This window comes from Triticum aestivum, chromosome 5A (assembly GCF_018294505.1).
Source record: "Triticum aestivum cultivar Chinese Spring chromosome 5A, IWGSC CS RefSeq v2.1, whole genome shotgun sequence".
NCBI lineage: Eukaryota > Viridiplantae > Streptophyta > Magnoliopsida > Poales > Poaceae > Triticum > Triticum aestivum.
The window spans coordinates 432,206,430-432,208,506 of NC_057806.1; the positions used below are offsets into that span (position 1 = coordinate 432,206,430).

Genomic DNA, 2,077 nt, shown 5'->3' on the forward strand with positions numbered 1-2,077 from the left:
GCTGGGGCATGGCACTAATCGCTCTCAGCAAACAGCCGAGTTAAGACAAGGCGGGATCATTTAACATATGAAGCTGTTGATTTGGTCATAGATCTCTCTCGATTTCAGATGCCGCACCGAAAGCGAAAGCGAAGCACTCAGCAAATATACTAACAATATAAGCACGATCATCATATAGGAGTTACTCAACACGCACATTACATCAGGCATATGACCAAGGTATTTTATTTATTAAACTCCAGTCTCCCACATGCACCCAATCATAGAGACGATGTACAACAAGAAAATACTTATAAACATGACATACGGTTCCGCTGCTGGCAGCATGAAGTCTTTTACCATAGCTAGGGTCTGATCCGGCTACGAAACATAGCAGATGCAACCAGTCCTTTCATCTCGGCCACATGCACCACCAGTTCTTCATCTTGGCCACATGCAAGGGACCTGGCAAATGGCAATAAACCAAAAGTTAAGACCATTTAAGAACAACAGTTGTATTTTGCACAAGAAATGCATGGAAGAGAACGAAACCATGCAGCATCGATGGCTTACATTTGTGCTATTCGCAGACCACACTGACAAAGAACCCTCAGTAACCACCGGCCGCCATGAAGAGCTCGTCGAGGCTCCAGAGATCCCCGCTGCTTGCCCCGTTCTGCATCGCACCATTCAGCAGAAGGCTGTCCATTGATCCGTCCGAGCTGCTCTCGACATAAGGCAACGAGTACTTCATCTCATGGTCAAAAGCAGGGATGTCTTGTGCACCATTTCCCTGAGGCAGCACGGCCACGCCAAAGTTGTTCCTCAGTCTCTTTGGAGCTCCACCTTGCAGGTAAGCGGGCTCGACATACGCCGGCATGGCAGCATTCGGAACGAAGACGGATGTGTAGTCTGGGGTCATGGCCTCGTCGTCCCACCCAAAGTCAGTAGAGCCAAACGAGTTGCTGCTCTGATCAGAGAGCATGTTCATCCCGAATGTCTCAGTAGGAGGTTTCAGTTTCACCGGAAGAAGGGAATCCACACTTTCAGCTGGCTTTGCAGGAACCTTCTTGTCATTGAAGGCGAACATCGCAAACAGATCATTGTCTCCTCTGCTCACATGATTGAAAGGCTCATCCTCACAGGCCTTCGGAGGTGGAGCCAGCTTTGCTGATTTAGCAGCAGTTGGCTTCAGGGTGGACTTCTGAACAGTTGGAGCATCCTCAGGAAAATTGACCTTGGCCTTCTTGCCACGGATCTTGCGGGCTTCAGCATCATATGCCCTGGCTGCCTCCTCAGCAGTGTCGTATGTCCCGAGCCAAACCCGGACACCCTTGCTAGGGTCACGGATTTCAGCTGCCCATTTTCCCCAGGGACGCTGGCGGATCCCTCTGTACTGATTCTTCCGAACGCGCTTTACTTGTTTGGCAGCAGGTCCATCACGTTGAACAGCATCTACAATAAAGTTTTTACTTAGTAATACATCCCAACAAGATAGCTCCAATAGGAAACTGGTGGCACAACAATCTCATTAGCAACTGACTAGCTAAACAAAATCCTCGAGAGATTTTACGGTACACTGATATCTGTTTATTTCTAACAAGTGATCACCCATATTAACAGTGCATTGTTTACTCTAGGTATGCAAGAGACAAATTCATATGTTTGGTCTGAAATTCTTCCTATGTCCCATATACACACAGTACTTCTTTTTACAGATTTAGAATAAAATGATTTTCAGTTCCACAATACATCTCTAGGATAAACAGTTATATGGAAAGTTAAATCGGAGAATATTAACCGGTAATGAAAAGAATGGGGCCAGAATTGTGTTTCGTTCTGAGATGGGAGTATGAGAATACTGTCTCTCTTTCAAAAAAGTATAAGCATACTGTAGAAACATCAATTAACCTTGTAGAAACATACTGTATAAACAAGCTGCTACTAGGAACAACATCATTGAGTTTATAGAACTAACTGGTTGCTCTACGGACTATGGTTATCAAAAGATAGTAATTTTCTTCATTTCTCACTGCTATCATATTTGAGGTTTCATCCAGCAATATGATAACTATGATGTATGAAAATTAACATGCCG

General features: G+C 44.9%; 1 protein-coding gene across 1 annotated transcript in view; it reads right to left on the minus strand.

Moving 5' to 3' along the window:
- Window positions 1-202: 202 nt before the first annotated feature.
- Window positions 203-2,077, minus strand: part of LOC123103790 (ethylene-responsive transcription factor 1) — a gene marked incomplete at its 5' end in the record, with an annotated part of 3,336 nt that continues 1,461 nt past the window's right edge. The window contains 2 exon segments of the mRNA XM_044525468.1: window positions 203-444; window positions 553-1,434. Coding sequence (XP_044381403.1) covers window positions 590-1,434 — 845 coding nt within the window. The 3' untranslated portion in view covers window positions 203-444; window positions 553-589.